Source organism: Cibotium barometz, chromosome 14, assembly GCF_041138505.1.
Source record: "Cibotium barometz isolate CiBa-2024 chromosome 14, ASM4113850v1, whole genome shotgun sequence".
NCBI classification, from domain to species: domain Eukaryota; kingdom Viridiplantae; phylum Streptophyta; class Polypodiopsida; order Cyatheales; family Cibotiaceae; genus Cibotium; species Cibotium barometz.
This window is the reverse complement of record NC_141059.1, coordinates 28,585,945-28,604,277: the sequence shown is the minus strand read 5'-3', so window position 1 is coordinate 28,604,277 and position 18,333 is coordinate 28,585,945. Positions and strand designations below refer to the sequence as shown.

General features: G+C 43.0%; 2 protein-coding genes across 4 annotated transcripts; one reads left to right on the top strand and one right to left on the bottom strand.

The window, feature by feature from the left end:
• Positions 1-4,263: 4,263 nt before the first annotated feature.
• LOC147631897 (uncharacterized) lies at positions 4,264-6,442 on the top strand. The gene is made up of 5 exons (XM_086807971.1): positions 4,264-4,353; positions 4,450-4,712; positions 4,809-5,266; positions 5,318-5,620; positions 5,772-6,442. The coding sequence occupies exons 1-5, from the start codon at positions 4,264-4,266 to the stop codon at positions 6,440-6,442; spliced, it is 1,785 nt and encodes a 594-aa protein (XP_086664097.1).
• Positions 6,443-10,244: 3,802 nt separating this feature from the next.
• Positions 10,245-14,020, bottom strand: LOC147631896 (dammaradiene synthase-like). 3 transcript variants are annotated; one of them, XM_086808456.1, is made up of 2 exons: positions 13,707-14,020; positions 10,245-12,416 (listed from the first exon to the last, which is right to left on the bottom strand). In XM_086808456.1, the coding sequence occupies exon 2, from the start codon at positions 12,382-12,384 to the stop codon at positions 10,366-10,368; it is 2,019 nt and encodes a 672-aa protein (XP_086664582.1). In that variant the 5' UTR covers positions 12,385-12,416; positions 13,707-14,020; the 3' UTR covers positions 10,245-10,365. The 3 variants fall into 3 exon arrangements, with proteins under 3 accessions (XP_086664582.1, XP_086664583.1, XP_086664584.1); XM_086808457.1 differs by lacking the exon at positions 13,707-14,020 and adding an exon at positions 12,792-12,950; XM_086808458.1 differs by lacking the exon at positions 13,707-14,020 and adding an exon at positions 12,621-12,731.
• Between the last annotated feature and the right edge of the window lie 4,313 nt (positions 14,021-18,333).

The window sequence follows — 18,333 nt, the reverse complement described above, 5'->3', positions numbered from 1 at the left end:
TTGTGAAAATCAAAAACAATTAATGACATCAAGATGTTTTTCGAGCTGATTTTAAGTTTTATCTTCTTGATGTGTTTATATGTTGTTGTCGTGTCGTCCTGTCATGATGTTTCAATCAATTTTTGTGAACGCTCGTCTGCCACCACCCGTCCGTCGACTCGATGGGCCGATTTCTCTTGCGTATGGCCCCAAAAGGGTAGATCAGATGTGCGGGGTGCGCCGGGGCCGACGGGGGGGGCCGGTGGTCGCGCCGTGGAACCTGTGTGCCACGGAGCGACTTTTGCCTGTTTGACCTGGCCCCAAAAGGGTAGATCAGATGTGCGGGGTGCGCCGGGGCCGACGGGGGGGGGGGGGGGCTGGTGGTCGCGCCGTGGAACCTGTGTGCCACGGAGCGACTTTTGCCTGTTTGACCTGGTCAAACAGGCAAAAGTCGCTCCGTGGCACACAGGTTCCACGGCGCGACCACCAGCCCCCCCCCCCCCCCGGTCGGCCCCGGCGCACCCCGCACATCTGATCTACCCTTTTGGGGCCATACGCAGGAGAAATCGGCCCGTCGAGTCGAGCCAAAGTCGGACGGGTGGTGGCAGACGAGCGTTCACATGAGGTCGAATGTACGTAGCGACAACAATTACATGCAAAAGACTACAATTACCTTGACAAGACGACACTCACTTGCAATAGAAAATAACTTTTTTGAAAATAGACATGGTTTTTCATTAATCAAATTGAGATTACAAAACACGGATTTGTTGCATTACAAAGGCTTCCCCTATCTAGTGAAAGAGAGCGTCCTCTCCACACGGATACGCCTAGCTAGACGAAGATCAGATGGCTTCAAAGTGACACGTTTTGCATGCACCATGCACAAAACTGCGTCTTGGAAAAGCGAAACCAAAATATCCTCGGCACCTTGTTGCAGAGCGCCTAGTGCCGCCGCTTGCACACGATTGACATCCCGACGCTGGTCGTGGATAATCTCTTTGACGAGACGCCCAAAAGGTGCCTTCGGAATAATTGGTGTGCAGGTCTTCTGATATTTGCGAATTTCTCTAAGGGCAACTGTCCCTGGTCTCCACCTTTGCTTCTTCTGCGTTGTTGGGGGCGGTGGTGCTTGCGCGTGGTGGTGAGTCCAAGCTGGCGTGTCATTTTTGAACTTTTGTCGCTGCTCTTGGAAGTTATTGGAAGGGGGTTCTGTGCGTTTAGGAATGGTTTTCCCCTTCTTAGCCTTTGCAGGTGTTGGAGTTTTCTTTGCCTTTGCAGATGGAGTCTTCTCAGCTGCTCTCTGCTCGGCCTCCTTCCTTACTCGCTCCTCTTCATCTTTCCTTTCTTTTTCCTCATGAAGCCTCCGTGTGTTTGCTGCCCTGGCTTCTCGTTCAAGCTTCTGTCTCTTATTTTCTACTTCCTCAGCTGAGAGTTTTCTCTTTCCTTTACCAAGTGCACGAGCCAAGACTCTGTCTAGCATTGCATTGAGAATCCTATTACTCGACAGGTGCTCCCTTTCTACTGTGTCTTCATTTCTCCTCTTTGTATATTCTGCTTGAAGACTTTGTATAGCCGCTTCCAAAATTGTGTTATCTTCGTATCCGGCCATTCGCAGGTCAGCAACAAATCCGCGAGCTTTTCTGTTAAGCCAATCCTCCTCCGCAGAGCAAAGAATGCTAATCTTCTCTCGTTGCTTGCGGCAGCCTGAGCTTCTTCTACAACCTTCTTATCTGCCTCCGCCTTCTTAACTGCCTCGTCTTCTTCCGCCTTCTTGGTAGCCTCATCCTCCTGTGCTTTCTTTGCTGCCTCGTCCTCCTCCTGTGTTCTGACGGTCTCTTCGGCTTCTTTTCTTGCTCTCTCAGCTGCCTCCATGTCCTTTGCTTCTTTCTGTAATCTCTCCGCTTCTTGGCGTTCTTGGGCTTCTTGGGCCTCTCGCTCAAGCCTCACACGCTCAACTTCCATATCCATTTGGGCTTGTGGGTAAATGTTTGGGATTTCAGTTCTATGTGCCACCGGTAAGGGCCCAAGGTCTTTGAAAATGTCATCCTGCGTATTGGAGGGAGGATCATTTGGGGGCTCCATGTGCGTGAGATATTAGTGCACGAGCGAGAGAGAGAGAGAGAGAGAGAGCGCGAGAGAGTCAAGGGGAGAGGAAGAGAGAGAGCTCACAAGTCAAGACTTTTAAAAATGACTATAAAACTCACTGATATTTATAGGGGGCCAAAATTACAAAAAAGTCAATTTACAATGAACGCGCCAAAAAGTGGCGAACAAGAATTATTGGGTGGGTAACCACACGCGGCCATTTCTTAGTCGACCACTGTGCCATTGCCTCGCTCTTTCACGTGCCATTTGGCATTGACGCATTGCACCCTTCTCTTTCACCTTTCACCTACCACCTTCATGATTTTGTGCCTCAAAGACAAATTTCCGGCTCGCTTTTGGGCCTTTCTCCCAGTAAGTGCACGGTAAAACCAATTCAACATTTCCTGAAACGCATTGCTGCGAACCTAGCCACCGCCATGACCCGTGTTCCCTTTGTAATTGATTTGATCCCTTTGCACTTGCCTGCTTACGACCTTTCACCTTGGTTGCTTGTTTGGCCTTCCCCTTGGCATCCTTGGATGACAACAAAAGATGCATGGAAACAAAGTGTTAGCACCGCTTTTAGTTCCCAACATGCATTTGAGGGTCTTGAGATCACCACCAAGGTGCCACTCTATTTCAAAGTGACCAGTGCCAGGCACATGCAAGACTTCACCATTTGATTGCCTGTGTATCACTCCTTGAATACCTGTACGGGTGAAGTACCACCTCAGATTGTCATGGTCCTCGTGCGGAAGGGTCCATGCCGCCTGCCACCATATGTTCTTCTCAGACTGCACTCCAAAGTAATCTTGCTTGCGTCGCTTTGTGTGCAAGTTATTCTCCGCATCACCTGTTTCATCTTCGTCGTCTAAGCTCTTTCGCTTCAATGCCCTGCTCATGAGTGTCAGACTTGTACGTTCCACCCTTTGGCCCTTTACAACCTGACATTCATCCAATTTGAGGACAAATACAGCCTTTAACACCATATTCGGGAATATGGGAATTTTTTACAAGTTTGGGACACGTGGTCAAAAGTTTGGATTAATCATAACTTGAACACCACTAATCCAAAATGAGCGCTTTATAGCTCTTTAGATTCCATTTTTCAAGTGCTTTTCAACGATAGGTCATATGATAGGGTTTTGAGAAACTTACAAACATGTTATCCAAGTCTCCCTTTTTTAAGTATTCAAAAATGGGAATTGGAAAATTCCCAAATTCACTAATATGGTGTTCTTTCCATCCGTCTCCTCTAATGTCATATCATAAAACTGAATCATAGCTCGTTGAAGCGCCTCCACCTCGACGTAAACATTGTTAAATTTGTTGTAAGCAAAATCTTTTGAATTTGACATTGGCATGCTACCATCCACCCATCTGTAGCCGCCTAGCAAGTCGGCAATATTGTTGTTTGCTGACTTCCTTGCCATAACTATACTGTATGGTGTTGGAAGTATAGATCGTGTCATTCCTTTGCCTCGTAGACGTGCTGTGATGCAAGTATACAAAGCCCTGTATCCCTTATCACTGATATCTGCTATGTCGCACACAGTGAGCATGTCAACGGGACTGACAATCTGCTCGAATTCCTTGAGAAAATACTTTTGAATCCTGTCACACGCAACGCACCATTTACTGGATTGGTTATCATATTGATTACTTTCTGCTCTGGAATAATGTGCTCAAGGATAGACTCCTCAGTATTGGAACAACCTAATATTGCTTTAGCACATTCCCTGGACATCACATAGTTCAGAGTCAATGACATAACTGTATGAAAAAGGAATGTAATGCTAGTTTTGAAGCTGTGATTACCTTGTTTGACGCACACGTCGCTTGTGAGCCCCCCATCTTTGGAAAGAAGACTCAGAGGCTTGCGCTTTCACTGCCTTGCATTATATCCCACGGGGAGGTGAGTGAAATGATCGACACGTCGGCGAAGGTTCCGAGTTGAGTTTCGAAGATGGAGATAGTTCTCTATAGCTCGATCCCTGCTTTCCACACCTTCATCAAGCTTCATCTTGTCTACCATTTTTTTTGTGTTTGCATATTTATGTAGAATCTCGTCCAGGAACTTTTAAACAATTGAATTTAAAGAGCTAGATTTTAGCACGCTCACCTCTAGTCCCTTTCGAGGTGTAAAAATCTGAGCAAGATGCACGCAATCAAATGTTTGCAGAGTTATTTGGAGAAATGTCATCTACTTCCGAAGGGAACGATGAGCTTTTGGCTGAGATAGAAGAAAGTAATGAAGCCACAAAAGCTAGTACCTCAAAGCCAAAGGTTGGATCAAAAAGAAAGTTCAGAGACTCCTGTAGGTTTTTTCACAGTTGGGTGCTGCCAGATTCCTAAAATGGTGAATTAGTTGTGAAATGCCAGGTCTGTATAGCAGCAAAGAAAAGAAATAAATTTGCAACCACAGGATCAGATGTTATGCACCTTGCAGCATTCAGAAAACATGAAAGTACGAATCAGCACCAAAGTGCCGAGAGGATAAAAGAGAAGCTTCTAAAAAGTGGAGGACAAATAGTTGAAGCAATGGATACAGGCTTGCAAAGAAGTGGGGAAGTTTACAGGTCTCAAGTCATAAGTGTTATGCAGGCAGTTTACTATAAAGCTTTAGAAGGAAAGCGGCTTGCATGGTATCCCAAGGCTTATAGAATTCTTAAGATTCATGCAGACACCTTTTATCCCTATTAGTGATAGTTATGGGACTTATGGAAATGCTATGGGGCAAGGGAGATGCTACAGGCTATCTGTGATTATGTAAGAGGTGAATTACTAACAAAGCTGAGAAGAAGTCAGTTTTTCTCTTTGTCCATCGATGAAAGCACAGATCAACGCCGCCTGGAGAAGCACTTGATTGTTTATGTGACTTACTTAACATCACAACTTGAGGTTGAGGTGAATTTTTTGCAGCTATTGGAAATAGAAAAGGCTGATGCTAAAACAATTTACAATAGCATCGTTAAGCTCTTCAAGGATTTGAAGCTCGACACAAGAAGATTTGTCGCCATTGCCACTAATGGTTGTAGCACCATGACAGGGAAGAAAACAGGTGTAGTGGCTAGATTGAAAAGGCTGTTTCCCTCTCTAATTGCTATTCATTGCATTGCACATAGAGAGGCATTAGCTGCCAAAGATGTTGCTGAATCAATTTCTAGAATTGGAGTATATGGACAAATTAGCAGGAAAAGTATACACTTGGCTAGGAAAATCTAGTAATCGACATGCTGAATTTTCAAAGCTTTGAAAGAGTTTCAAGTCCATGACTTGAAAATTCTACAACTTCACAGTGTTCGATGGCTTTCAAGAGGTTTGGTTATGGCCAGAATTGTAGAGGTAATGCCAGCTATATTGGAACTTTGGAAAGCAAATAATCATCCAGATTATGGGAATATGCTGCTTTATCAAGTTCAGTTTTTATTTCACTACCTTGCTGATGTTTTGGAGCAATTGAACATACTGAGAAAAGTTTTTCAGGAAAACATCGTTGATGTGCAACGCTTGGAGCAAAGTTTCAAAAAACCAGAAACATATTACAAACCAGGTACTTGGACCCGCAAAGTGAGTTTGCTAAAGACTCAACGAGGCTTAATAAATTCATGAAGGGCACAAGCTCCATTGGATTCATGGGGTTTGAAACATCAGGTGGCGGCATTAAAAGTTTTCCCATCACCTGGAGATCAATACATGATCAGGTATAGTAACGAGAGAAAATGTTAAAAATGCTGAATCTGGATCACTTGAAGACTGTAAGAACATAGCAAAGCAACACGTGCAACGTCTTCTTCAAGCTTTAGACACTAGACTTGAGGACCTTGAAGTATTCAAGGCTATGAAATTTTTTGAGCCAGTTGGGTATCCATATATTGCAGGAAGACGAGGTGAATCAACTTCTACATGGTTGAAGACTCTTTTCGAGCATTTTAGTGCTGGAGGAGCAGATTCCTCAACATGTTATGCTGAAAGAGAAGGCTTTGTGGAGACCTTGTACAATGCTTGTCCTCACAAAAGTATGCTTGGTGCCTGGAGATACTGCATTTCAGATGTGAGTTACTCAAAAGATGGGCTTCTAAAAGGAAAGTGGTTTGAAGACTTTCCTACAATAATGAGATTGTGGCAAAGGATTTTGGTTGTTCCGGTGAGTACGGCAACCTGTGAAAGAGGGTTTTGGAAACAAAATGAAGTGAAATCAAAGCTAAGAAGCGACTTGCATCTTGACACATTGGGATGCTCATATGATGATTTCTATGACAAGGATTCCATACAAGAAGGTGGACTGGAAAAGAGTGGAACAAATATGGAAAGCGTTAAAGGAGCACGGGCGAAGGCCATGGTAGATAGCATGAAGAATCAGTTCAAGACATAAAACAATTCAAATTTTTGTATCTTTGCTTGAGTTATTTTGCTTCAACGTAACTCTAGCATCATTTTTTTTTCCAGCAAGTTTGAAGCAAAATAACTCCAGCATCATTTTTTGTCCGGCAAGTTCTACATTGAACTACATACGAGGAGCTTAGAGGGAACAAACATCAAGTCTTCACGAACATAATAATTTTTGTGCATTTATCTGATTATTATTTTTTGTATGTAATGAGTCAGCTCCTTACCCAATGTATTATGTCTCACCCAATGTATTATGTGCTTACCATTCCACAGAACTTGTATCTCTTTTGAGCTTCTTTTTGTTGTCTCAAGATAATTTGATGCTCTTGGTTGTTGTTTTGTGCCACAATAATCTCGTGATTCACATCTATATATGACCCGAGCAATCCATGAGCGTTGCATTGTAGGGTATAGCCATTGTCAGCCTCTTATCTCCCTATTTCTACCTCTATGTTGAAATAGGGAGATAAGAGGGAGACAATGGCTATACCCTATGATGCTGCTCGGGGTGCCCAACGTGGGAGACTTCATCCCCACCTTGGCGTGGATGGATCTGCAGGGCTGGGAAAGGAGGATGAAAGCCGTGGGGAAGAAGATGCAGCAAGCGATGGGGGAGATTATCCAGCAGAGGAGGAGGGCTGAGAACTACGTGAGGAGTGGGCCAGATCGCCTTGAGGATCTGTTGGACGTGTTGCGGGAGGTGGTGTCAACAACTGAGGCGTAGAAGGCCAATTCTAAAGTGCAAATAACCGACAACAGCAGTCATAATGGTAAGATTACTAGAAGCTGGAGTTGTATATGACTGTAGATTAGTGAATTTCTATCACTTACACCTGATGCAATCCCGGCTTGTGTCTTTTACAGGATATGTACTTGGGGAGAGCTGGTACAATTGCCATTGCAGTGGAGTGGGCTCTTGTTGAGCTGCTGCGACACCCCGAGGTTCTAAAGGGAGTGCAGGAGGAGCTAGATAGGGTGGTAGGAAGAGAGCAGCGAGCTGCCATACCTACGGGCAGTGGTTCTGAAGGGAGTGTAGGAGGAGCTAGACAGGGTGGTTCCTAGTAGGAAGAGAGCGGCTGGTGGACAAGCTACCATACCTGCAGCTAGGTTCCGAACGCACCCAATGGCACCTTTGCTAGTGTCGTGGGAGCCTCGTAGGCTTGCACATGGTTGGCTATGATCAGGCCGGTATATGCACCTATGTAAACAAGTATGCCATTGGTAGGGACCCCAACACGTGGGAGGAGCCCCTCTCCTTCTAACTTGAGAGGTAATTTCTAGGTAGCAAAGTGGAGGAGACGGGCCACCATTTCCAGCTCGTGCACTTTGGCAGTTTGGCAGGAGGTGTTGCTCAACTTGCGTCTCTTTCTGGCCATGCTTCTTGAAGCCTTCGAGTCGAGCCCAGCTCAGTAGATGGACATGTTTGAGCTATGGGCTCAACGTCATGCTGGCAACCCCTCTTGCCGCTATTGCCATGCCCAGATTCTTGCCCACTCTATCTTTGTATGGAGAGGTGAAACTCTGCTACATGCACTAATGTCCTAATGCTGAGAGCCTCCTTCAGAGCCAATCCCTGCATGACATAGAGAACTTTAGCTTTCTTGATGGACTGAAGCATACTGCATGCACCAGAGAATGCCTATCAGATGATGTAAACAGTTGAGCAAAAAATATTTGTGCAGAGGCTTACTTGAGGCGCTTCCAAATTCTAGGCTCATTTGACACCGGCATGGAAAGTTGATGAAATTCCCTCAGCTTCACAGCAATCTTAGTTGATACATCAGAATCTCGTAAGTCTTGTGCAGTTAAGGTATGTGGGGTAGGTAGTCACAGAATAAATTAGAAAACAGCTTGTAGCAGGATCATAAAGGCTTAAAGCTGAGGGGTGGGCTAACAAAACATATGGCTTGTTTCTTTGCCATGGTTGATGTCTGGCTCAACAGGCTTGTTGAACTATCAAGGATCAGTAAACGATGGCTTATAAGCCTAACAAGGAACACATTTACACATGTTGTAATTGCACTTGTACAAAAGCACAAACACCCAGACATGCACATAGTAGAACCACTAGCCTAGTCGGGGATTAGAAGCACGAACATGCACCTCAACATGCTTGATCACGACACAGAAAAGGATAAGAAGAGCTGACTCACCCTGGCATGCAGAAATTCCTCAATACATCCCGTGGCAAAGCGGCCAAGAAGATGAGGCCCTTGCCAAGCTTTAGACATAGCTTAAAAGGTGCAGATCTCATCCTCACGATTGAAGAAGTTATCGATGTCCTTGCCACCGTAAACACGCACCAAAACAATTCTTCTCTGATTCTTCCCCTGTTTGGGTTGCACATTCATGGCCTTCACCTCATCAGCATTTCCATCAGCTTCATCATGCTCACGATTAATCCTCGAAACACTCCAGGATCACTCATAAACTGTGATATCTATCAATTATGAAAGAGTGTACATCATCCGTGATATCTATCAATTATGCTCCATGCTTCTGTTTTTAATGGTAGGTGCATTCAAAGAATGGTAGGTGCATGCTTCTGTTTTTAATGGTAGGTGCATTCAAAGAATCCGTTCAATTAAGTGCTATGTTATGTTAAGAAAAGAGCTCTCATATTTATCTTTGATACTGTGTGAATTTATCATTTGTTTTATGTCTTTTTGATTGTTAGTGTGTACCCAATACAAGTGCCTTTTTATTATGAATTGGTATGCTTGCAAGGTTAAGCAAAGAGGTTACTTGTTTGTACTCTGAGTGTTTATTTTTTTAGTTGTTCTTTGTCGAGCTTGATTTGAATTAACCATAGAATGTTACAAACTGAGGCCGCAAACTGATTTTTACCAAGGCTAGAAGAGATAGACAAAGTTTTTCTATGGAGTTCTACCAATCGAGGATAAAAGTGCTTTGAGTGTTTAGTGTATGTAGGGTTAGGAGGTTACATAATATTGAAATTGTGTAGTAATGTGTTTGATATGTTAAAGATCGCTTAAGTCTCTCTTTTTCATGTTCCAGGTTGGTAAAAGACATCTTGAAGAATAAATTTTATCGACTACATTGAAGAGAGAGAGTGTGAGAGAGAGAAGGAGAAGAAGATAGAGAGTAGAGAAGAGAGAAGAACAAGAAGAGAACAATAAAACTTTGAAGCAATCTAGGAGCACTCGTGACTCATGAGTCGTGAAGAGACCAAAGCGATCTATCATCTAACCAGAGAGAGAGAGAGAGAGAACCTGCGGGGCAGGGAGTTTTACTAGTATAACTAAGACTAACATTGGATGGTTCATTGAAAGACGGAGAGCACATATTCTAGAGGGGCTAGGTAGAGAGTATAGGTAGGGCATAGGGCTGCCTATTTTAGGCAAGTTGAGCAAGAAGATTTGGAGCAAGCAAAACCAAATAAAAATTTTGAAACTCTCTAAATTTTTCAAGTATACTATGCTTGAAGGTTTTGATTTTGTTACCACATGGTAACTGGAGGATTTGAATTAGTTACCATATGGTAACCAAAGGTTTTGAATTTGTTACCAGTGGCAATTTTAAAGAAATTTCAAATTTATGCAGTGCGCCCACTGAGGTGTTCACACAGACGTACGATCATTATCTTTTCATATCACGCCCACTGAGGTGTTCACAGACGTACGATCATTGTCTTCCAGAGTAACGAGGGAGGCAGGGGATCATACAATACTTATTACAAGTGAACTACACAGATTATTAGCGACAAAAGCCAATCGAGGTGTTCACACAGACGTACGATCATTGTCTTCCAGAGTAACGAGGGAGGCAGGGGATCATACAATACTTATTACAAGTGCCAACTACACAGATTATTAGCGACAAAAGCCAATCGAGGTAATAATCGGCGCGAAATATAGCTACGCAAGAAAAAGCCAGTTCGAGCTTTCAAGAGGATGAAGGCATAATTCGCTTATCTTGCAGACAAGAACGGTATCGTGCAAGAGCCGTGAGAGTGAAATGCTGGGCGTAGAAGTGATACCTAAGGTAGAAATGACCAGGAAAGCCTGTTCCTGTGAAGAAGGCCTCGTACCAAGACCCATCTTTTCTTTGGGTGGTTAAGAGGTATCTGACTCCATGTTCAATGGACTCTACCTCATACTTGCCTAGAGCATCTCCTGCAGCCAATAATCCCATAACTGCCCATGCGGTTTGAGAAGGAGTGCTTCCATATCCGGTCTGGTCTTTGAGGGCAGGGTCGTTGTAGCTGTAGCATGTTTCGCCCCACCCTCCATCTCCTATACTGTTGTTGGTGTTCTGCACTTGAACTAGCCATTTGGCCCCTCTTGAGATTTCTTCTTGATGAGTGGAGGGTGCCACTACAGATAATGCGACCAGCACGCCGCACGTGCCATAGATGTAGTTGACGCCCCATCTTCCGAACCAGCAGCCTTCTTTCTCCTGCTCTTTTCTAAGGTAGGCGAGGCCTCTAGAGATGGACTCCGGGGTTGGCAAAGGGGCGTTGTAGCTGCCGTGCTTTAATCTGCCCACCATTTCCAGGACTCTGGCGGTGACATCGGAGGTGTTGGGGTCGATCATAGCTTTCAGGTCACCGTAAGGGGTGGAGTTGAGCCAGTCCTGGTCATTATCTTTGTCGAAAGCCGCCCAGCCGCCGGCTTTGCACTGCATGGAGGTGATCCACTTGACGGAGCGAGCAATGGCCCCCTGTTTGACGCTCTCATTGGGGAGTTTGAGGGCATCCAGGGCCATGACGACAACCGCGCTGTCGTCCACGTCGGGGTACCATCTGTTGAAGAACTCGAATGCCCAGCCGCCCGTGAAGCCGGAGTTATTCTTGAAGGACCAATCTCCATGCTGGGTTATCTGCTTCTTGAGTAGCCACTCCCCGGCCCGCTGGAGGGCCGGATGATCAGGCGGCATCCCGGACTCAACCAGCGATCTGACAACAAGCGCTGTGTCCCACACAGGCGACACGCACGGCTGCACCCAGTACTGATCAGCGGTCTCCATTGAGAAGTCTTTTAGAGCGAGCAGGCCCCTGTGCATCACCGGATCAGTCACCTCGTGCCCTAGCGTCTTCATACACAGCATAGAGTAGAACATGGCCGGAAAGATCCCCGCCCAATCACCCGAGTCTTCCTGCCTCTCCACCACCCACTTCTCCGCCGCTCTGAGCCCCCTCTCCCTGAACGGCACCAACCCCCACCTCTCCGCCACCTTGAGAGCGTAATCCACCACTACAAAGAAATCCGTCCAATCGCCTCTGAAGGGTGCTGTCACGCGCGCTTGCTTCCTCCCTTCCACATACAGCTCGTCAAAGCACACCGCCGGAGTCACCCTGAATACCGGCTTCTTATCAAACACCACAATCAAAGGCACTGTACACCCCCTCGCCCAGCTAGACATTTCATAAATGTTTGTCAAAAACCAGTTCGGCAACAACGCCACCCAAGCTGGCAAAGAAGGTATCCCCCTCCAATCAAAGCACCCCAGCAGAGCCAAACAAAGCTTGGTGAAAATCCTAGCCTTTGTCACACCTCCTCTGTTAAGGATAAATTTCAAAGCCTTCTGCAGTGCTGGGTCGGTAACAGGAACGTTGAGCAAACGCAGTGCAATGTAAGCTTCTATGGAGACACTCAACTCACCACCGTCTCCATAGAAAAGCTCCCACCCGCCATGGCTGCGCTGGTTTTTCCTTATGTAATTCTCCATCTTGTGGACTGGGTAGTTGCCATCAATGCCCAATATCTTGAACAAGAGCACGGTTTCAGCAGTGATGGAAACATTGCTCTCTAATTCTGCCCACCAGTAGCCTTCTGGGTACTGTTGGGAAAGCAGCAGATCTTGGCTGCGCTTGATGGCCTCATCTAAAGTCGGGTTATCTGCACCCTTTCCACCTATAATGGCTTCCGCTTCATTGTAAACCTCTTGACTGTATGGCAACATCTTTGCTCACGACTACGCACACCACCAATACCCTGCAGTTAATGAAAGAAAGAAGCAGATTAGAACATATGCACAATCCACTTAATAACAAACAAATACATCAAATATATTTCGTATCTTATCTTAAGAAGGCAAATAATTACGTATAATCGTCTCTTAGGTTGCCTAAATCAGTAAACTGATGAATTAAGTTATTCAATTCTACAACTCTCAGGAAGAGCAAGCTAGACCACTACCTTCAAAGCAAGCGAGACCACTAGTTTCTAATTTCAGCTATCCGAAAGTGGAATGTGGAACCCAAAAAAGTTCCTACAATTACTGAAAGATTTTCTAAATGTCAATACATATTCTATAAATGTTCATAAAACGTGGATTGAAAATATGGATCCTCAGTGGCGAGCGCTCACTCTTCTGCATCTCCATAGGTAACTAGGTGTGAAGCTATAATGGAGGCCTACAACAGAGAAAGTTTAACACCCTCCAAATCGAGCAAAACATGATATAAATCAGCATTAGAGAATAAATATTACTTAAGTACTACTCGAGGGACTAATTTGTATGCTTGCATTTACAACATTTTCAAAGCCTGAAACCCAAGAACTACAATATGAATGACTTTCAAATACTGCTGAATGATTTACATCAATAGATTCCTGCTGACTACTTAGTGGATGTAGTGGAAGTGCACTGATAAGCCGACAGTCGGCCACCACTTCCTGTATGTCATTAAACAATAGAGTTTAATGCTTAAACTGATCTACAGATATAGCTAAGTGAGCATGGGTGCATAAGATTGTTTATTACAACACTCCAAGAGCCAATTATTTGAATAACAACGACGAGGTTGAAGATTCTCTACTTCGGAAAACGTTACAACATCTTCATCTCTGCACATAGTCTCGTTTGGTAGGAGTACATAATCAATTCATGCAAACGAAAAAGACATGAAAAGGTTCGCTGAAATCCAAATTGATGTTAGGGTAGCAAAAACATGATCAATTAAATAAAAACGAAGGCTTTTTAAACCCAAATTACTAGGGCAGCAGAAAAACACGCCTATCAATGCAGGATTCGATGGGAAAACCTTTAAAATTAAAGGAAAATTAGGCATGTGTCAGTTGAGATGTAGAACAAAAACCGTAATAATATTAAACAAGTTACGGTTTTTGTTCCACATCTCAACTGTGGTGCAGTGTCTGCCTAATTAAGGGAAAATTAGGCATAAACTACATATATGTGGTGACAATGGTAGAACAAGTACAGGACGGGAGTATTGGCAATATGAAGGCATAAACTTCAGAAAAGAAGGAAGAAGGCCAAACCTTTGCAAACACAATGTGGCACGTCGAGTACAGGACAGGAGTGCTGCAAGTGCTCTTGTGGCTACCCGAGCAATAAATAAGAGAGATCTTAGAAGACCTTGATCAGGCTTGATGAACAGTTTAATGGGGGTCACTACAGTCGGTGGGATCGAGATGGCCCATGGGGTGATTGTCGATACAATACCTTGAAGTGCAGTTTAATGGGGGTCAGTAAAGTCGCTGGGAGCCTGCAGATGATGATCATCAATACTATCAATGAAGTAGGTGGAAGAAACTCTACTTCGAGATGGCGCAACACACTACTTTGAGCTAGGCGTCAATGGATGAGGATCACCCTCATGATCCTCACGCTCGTGGACGACTTTCAAAAGGGTGTACCGTGATCCTCACCCTGGTGGACGACTTTCAAAAAGGGTCTACCTTGTAGAAATCCGTCCCTCCCGAGGTTACTTGTTCAGAATCTTGCTTTTTTTTACCCTGTACTGTAGATATGTACAGTGGAAAATCTTCTTTGAATCTCAGAAAACTGATTCTTTTAGACGGGTGCATCAATCCTGTACAACTTGTCAAAATTGACCTTCCATTTTTAACTTTCAAAAGGATCTTCTAATTCTAAAGTTTTCATTATTGCAAACTTGAGGATATTTTTTCTCACACTAGTTTAGTAACTTAGTTGGTCATTTGATAGATCGAGGCAATATGCATTAGGCTCATGCATAATGCATGAGGCATATAATGCATAAGCTTAATTTACATCACTACAACAAACGAAGAGCACAATCGAGTCATGAAGAGCTGCAAAAATTTAAAAGGATCTATACATGGAAAAAAACATTCATGCGGCTATGAACATGGCTATGCACGCGACTACGAGCATGCGGCTGCAACCGCAAAAATAACCGCATACACAGCAGCATATATGGCCGCACACATAACCGCAAATATAGTAGTGTGTATCGTGCTGCAGACTATTTGCAAAAGAAACGGGGACAGAATGGGTGAGATATGTGGGGACATGTGTCCCACATATCTCACCCATCTCTCCCTTTTCTTTTAATCACATTATTTTTTAGACACTTAAACACTTGAAACACAAAAAAAATAAATTTGCAATACAACAATGTCCTGGTTTTTATTGCAAATTATATACATACTTGCAAAATACACATCGAAAATTAATGCATTGTTTTCGTCTTCATCTTTGCCCACATCTTCACCACGTGCACCACCACCATCATCATCACTTTCTGTCACTTTCAGCATCCTCATCTTCTTGCGTTAAACAGTGATACAATGCAAACATGTTAGCCACAAGCAAAACAAGTTAGGTAGTGATAATTAAAACTCAAGTTAAGAGTCTCACCAAGATGCCCTGCCGAGCTTGTTGGATATCTGTTTCAATGACACTCCCTAGCATTTTAGCCACTCCCAAGTGTTCGCTTCGTTGTGGTCCTTGTGGTCACACTGCCTTATCCGGGACTACTCGATCGGCATCGCCAATGCCCAGTTAACCAGCCCACTAGCATCCTCCTTAAGCTTCTCTAGGAGAAGCGGGTCTCGCCGCGTGGCAGCCTTCGGCAACACAGCACGTACAGCATGCGTCGCCTAAAGCCGTTGGTCCGGTCTTGCACACTCCACTTCGCGTTGGAGGTAGCTAGGAGGAGGGCCCGGATAGCTAGAAAGAAGATCCCCCATTCTTGATCTCGACAGTCACCTTATCCCCCGAGATTCATTTTTTTAGGATGCCTATTCTCCTGAGATGTTGGGGGAGTGACCTGTTACCCTTTCCTACAACAAATTTTAAGGCACATGAGATATGAAAATCATGACGACACAGAAGTAAAGTTAGAGAAAATAGCACACAGAAAACTTACAAATCGTGCAAGCCAACCTGCCATACTTCATCGCACCATACTTCAACACGTGACTCGTGCACTGCCTTCTGTTGAGGATGTTGAGTACCTTCCTTCTTCCAACATCGTAGAATGAGGAAGTCTATGCCTCATTACTCCATGTTTAGTGTACAACTACGTAGTAAAGGCTTAGACACCTCCATGATTCAATTGTGGTGAGTGCGCGTGCTTGACATAAGAAAGAAATGCCTCCATCAATGGCACATGGATTTGATGAAGATTCGGGCATGGATGAGATGAGATGGCTGAGTTCTTTGAGAAAGAAGGAGAGGAGGATCCCATAGCCACACTTGACGAAGACCAATTACGACAAGTCACTTGCACTTCACTATACGAGGGGTGTGCATACTCTGCCCTTCGTGCGAACTTGGAGTTACTAAACTTACAAACCATGTATAGTTGAAGCAATGCTATTGTCACAAGCCTCTTTCGGTGAGTCCTTAGCATTTGCGGTTAGCAATTCACAATTTTTACATACCATACCTTTATAAATAATATTTGAAATTCTCCCAAACCCTTTGTAGGCTCATGAAGAAGATGCTTCCAGATAACAAGATGCCAAGCCGTTAGGGGAAATAAGGACTACAAAAAGGGCCCTGTAAGGATCGGCTTAAGTTGCTAATTTTTTGGGTTTAGAATTCTAAACTTGGCTCCATATAGTGGGAGACAAGCTAATTTTTTGGGTTTAGATTTCTAAACTTGGCTCCATATAGTGGGAGACAAGCTAATGAATACCCTACTTTTAGGTCCCTTTCTAGACTAGTAACTCCTAGATACTCTCCTATTTTTACTCTAGGGTCCACTTACCTTTTTGAATAAGTTATCACTATTTCCAGAGTCCACTTTCATTTTTTAATTTTTTATGTGAGATTCCTTGGACCATTTGCCTTTTTGGTAATCACCTTTCTCTTTCACATATGCGATCCTACACTTTTCTCTCCTCCAAATTTGAAAAACGCAAGTATAAGGGCCTCTAAAATTAGGGTTTTTTTAATTTTCAAAATTTGACATTTTTTAATCAAAAAAGGGTCCCTCAATCACATGTAACCCCGAAAAGGAAAATTTTAAGGTCATTTTCAACCGATAACTATCTCTTTTAAGCCTCATATCTTTTTCATCATATATATGTGGTCTCACACCTTTCTTTTCCCTAAATTTGAAAAACGCCGGTATAAGGGCCCCTGAAATTAAGATTTTTTTAAATTTTCAAAATTTGACATTTTTTTTATCAAAAAAGGATCCCTCAACTCAGCCAATAACTACCTCTTTTAAGCTCCATATCTTTTCCATCATATCTCATGCATATATATGTAGTCCCACATCTCTCTCTTTCCCAAATTTGAAAAACGCGAGTATAAGGGATCCTAAAATTAGGGTTGTTTTTTAAAATTTTTAAATTTTAATATTTGTTAATCAAAAAAAGGTTCGTCAATCATATGTAGCCCCCAAAAGTACCTTTTCAAGGTCATTTTCAGCCATTAACTACCTCTTTCCAACCCCATATCTTTTCCATCATATCTCATGCATATCTTCACTTTAACTACCTCTTTTTTTAATTCTCTATGCATAAAATCCATTGGACCACCAATCACCCACTTTTCCATATTCTTTCCTTTAAACATAACTCTTTCTCTCCTAAATTTTAAAAACTCGAGTATAAGGGACCCTAAAATTAGGGTTTTCTTAAAATTTTAAAATTTTATCAATTTTAAACAAAAAAAAGGTTCTAGTAGTCTGTGGGAGGGGCTTATATGCATCATATATACACACATCAAGCATCTTCAATCAAATATTGAAGATTTAACAAACCAAGTGCAAAATTTAGAGAATAAGAATAAAGAAAAGGAGATACAAATCAAGGAACAAGAGAAAGAATTAAATAAGCTTAGAGTCAAATTATATCATTTGAAGAAAATACCAGTTGGTGCAAGGGAGCGCCAATAAAGAGAGCTATTAGAAATTGATAGGCTTGCAATAGGCGGTGGTGCTAGGAAAAGGAAAATCATGGCAACAAGGTGAATAATTGAGTGTTGAATAATTTACATAAGAGTTCTACAATTAACACTTTTCTTCTTACATTTGAGGAACTTTTTGATTGATGCATCAATAGGGAATACACAAACTTACACCCAGAGTCTTTTGAAAGATTATTGCATTAGGAAGAAAAACATGTTGGCTATTATTCGTTACCCCAATTACAAGGGATTTTGTGATGTTTTCATCACGAAAGAAATCATGAAGGACATTGAGGGGATTTTGAGTGCAAATGATATTCAAAGTGCTTGTGATGAAGTAGGTACAAGTCTCGCAAGGGCTATATGAGTCCATCCATGCAATCACAAAGGAGGCTCTTCACAAGTGACGGATCAAAAGCCACTTTCTTCCACCTCCATACAAAGTTGCATTAGTAAAGAAGACAAAAAATGAGTATTTCCAAGGTGATATTGAAGTAGATTATGATGCCTTCAAAAGCCACTTTCTTCCACCTCCATACAAAGTTGCATTAGTAAAGAAGACAAAAAATGAGTATTTCCAAGGTGATATTGAAGTAGATTATGATGCCTTCAACAACATTTCCGTAGATTTAAAGAGGCTTCAACAAGAAATGATTAAATTTCATAAAGTCTCTCATGAAGGTTAGTATGACTTAAACTTTATTATTCATGGGGTAAAAAATAAATTAACACATCTAATCATGTGTTGCTTCATGATTG